The 2,796-nt window shown below is 48.0% G+C and overlaps 1 protein-coding gene across 1 annotated transcript; it reads left to right on the top strand.

Moving 5' to 3' along the window:
- Positions 1-2,796, top strand: LOC105899571 (insulinoma-associated protein 2). Its single transcript, XM_012826769.3, has one exon. The coding sequence runs from the start codon at positions 251-253 to the stop codon at positions 1,874-1,876; it is 1,626 nt and encodes a 541-aa protein (XP_012682223.2). The 5' UTR covers positions 1-250; the 3' UTR covers positions 1,877-2,796.

Genomic DNA, 2,796 nt, shown 5'->3' with positions numbered 1-2,796 from the left:
ATTCTCATTAATGCTACAGGCCCTCCCTCTTTAGTGTCGCCACTGATTGGGCAAAGCGTTGACACTGACGGTGACTTCACAAAAGCAGAATGCGAGCCCGAAGATAAAAAACAAGCCATGCGTATCGACGTGACAGTGCACCGCTTCCCCACTTGGCTGCGTTTGCTTGCACCTGTTCTGTAGCAAGTGACAACTCCGCGTCTTTGCAGTCTCTGGCAATTGTCTGTGAAGGACACACAAGGCGAAGAGAATGCCACGAGGTTTTCTTGTGAAAAGGAGTAAACGGGGCTCTCCAGCATCTTACAGAGCGCGCCAAGAGGCCAGCGAGCTTTCCAAAGCGCACCTTCCGGCGCACATCCCAGATGGTCCGACAAGCGTCTTAGTGACGCACTCAAGTGCACTGCAAACTGAAGATCTTCGAGAAACTTGGACAAGCGTGCCGACTGAAACAGAGCAAGCCCAACTGCCCGAAAGTCCAAGAAATGCAGAACTTGCAACGGCCATCACAGACCTGTCACCGCAACACAGATGCGATGCAGAGCCCAGCGGATCGCCCGGTCGGGCTGATGCTGTGTACAGTCCGATTAAACCCGTCAGCACAGAGCTGAAGGAGTCGTTTTTTGACAGATGTCTGAGCTCACCGGCCACAGCGGAGTCGTTCCCTTTGAGCACACCCGTATCCTCCATCGAGCGGCTGCTCATGAACCACGGGGATATGAAATTCGACACGCCGGTTCAACTGTACTCGTCATTCCATCAGAGTCTAAAGCGCTCCAGCGCTGACAGCGAGCGCAAAGCGAAGCCTCCAGCAAAGAAGCCCAAAGTTATGAGGAAACTCAACTTCGAGGACGAGGTGACTACCTCGCCGGTGCTAGGACTAAAAATTAAGAAAGAGTGTCCTGAAACTAAACCCACGTCCTCCACCGGGAGAAAGAAACCTTTGGGCGAGTTCATCTGTCAACTCTGTAAAGAGGAGTACCAGGACCCGTTCTCACTCGCACAGCACAAATGCTCAAGGATCGTGCGCATCGAGTACCGCTGTCCCGAGTGCGACAAAGTTTTCAGCTGTCCCGCAAACTTGGCCTCTCATCGTAGGTGGCACAAGCCTCGCAATGTGAACAACGGCGAATCACAAGGCGGAAAGAAGCCATCTATGGAGGCCCAGGCCCTGGACAAGCTATCCGCGGAGGGAAAAGAAAACGCGAGCAAGCTGCGGATGAACAATCAGCACCACATCTCGCTGGAAAGCTCTCAGTGCCACAGGGCAGCTGACTATGCGCACGGGCAAGAGATGCGCAGAGCAGCGCCGGAGAGTCCACCGTCGCTGCAACAGCAGCAGTACATGCCCACTGAGAAATGCTTCGACCTGCATATCAGAACCGGCGACAACGACAGCTTGTTGCACTGCGCTGATCCATTGGACCCCACCGCTGTTTCGTGTCTGCCGTCTCCGGGTTGCGGAGAGGAGGTGTACGAGTGCTGCTACTGCGGTAAGAAGTTCCGAAGACAAGCATACCTGAGAAAACACCTGGCGGCACATGAGACAATCAAGCCATCGCCGTACAGCCAGTTCATGAATGAACAGATCACTTTCCCCTGTCACCTCTGCGGGGCCCACTTCCCCTCTTTAGAGATCCGGGACAAGCACAGACTGTGGCACGTCGTGAGGGAGGACCTATTCCTGAACCCAGTGAAGAGCGCAAGTGCACTGGTTAGACCGGAGCTCACGCACGGCGAACAGCAGATCTTCACGTGTAAACACTGTCCGTCCACATTTTTCAGCTCCCCGGGACTGACAAGGCATGTCAACAAGTCTCACCCCACGGAGAATAGACAGGTCATGCTCTTGCAAATGGCTGTGAGGCCTGGCTGCTAACTAGCAGATGAGGAGCGGGTGACATCCAAATTTCCAAAAGACATCTCATATGGACACGAAAAAAAAAAAATCTTCTTAAGTAAATCATGCAACATTGTGAATTGAACGTTTTCCATGTCAAAGCAACATAATGATAAGCGTTTTGAGCTTTGTTTTATCCGACTCTTGTTCATGCCACTATGGTTTTGCACCGGCATCATACACATCTGTCAAGTAATTCTGTCAGGTTTTAGTGTTTGCGTATACTGGACACTTACTGCGACAACTCATTTTTGTGCAAATATCCTCAAGGGTGCTGGAAAACTAGACCCCAAGAAGTGGGCGAATATAACCAAGCAACTGTTTACAACCCAATTAAGTTTTAGCATGGGTGTACAATTAAGTTTCAGTTACATGTAACAATTACAAGAATAGACTATTCTCCACTTAAACGTAGTTCCTATGGAAATTCAATTTGTTGTTAAGTAGTCTAGCTGTTATTTCTAAATAATCTATCAAGACGTATTTTCATATGCATTACACTTGTGAATGTGCAAAGCGGTGATTGTGATAAAAATGTATCAACATCCATATGATTATTAGCCGAGAAATGCCTACATAAATTATCTTGGCCTATATGTAACAACAAAGTATACTTTCTATATATTTATATTTTCATATGTACTAGAAAGTATTGCATTACCAACTGTTGTGACAAACTGCAACGTAAAGTCAATAAAACGTAGGACACACAAGAAGGCTTAATCGATCAGTAATTTCTATCGACCACCTGGCCTTGAACTTCCCAGCTCACTTCAGGAAATCTGTCGCAATGTTTGAAAAATAATCTGTAAATAAATTACACGGTATCATGCACAAGCCTATATTCATATTAAGCCCAACATGCAATTCGAATTACTCTAAACACAAAACAGGAAAAA

The sequence above is a fragment of the Clupea harengus genome, chromosome 14, assembly GCF_900700415.2.
Source record: "Clupea harengus chromosome 14, Ch_v2.0.2, whole genome shotgun sequence".
Lineage (NCBI taxonomy): Eukaryota > Metazoa > Chordata > Actinopteri > Clupeiformes > Clupeidae > Clupea > Clupea harengus.
This window is presented reverse-complemented; position numbering and strand designations above follow the sequence as displayed.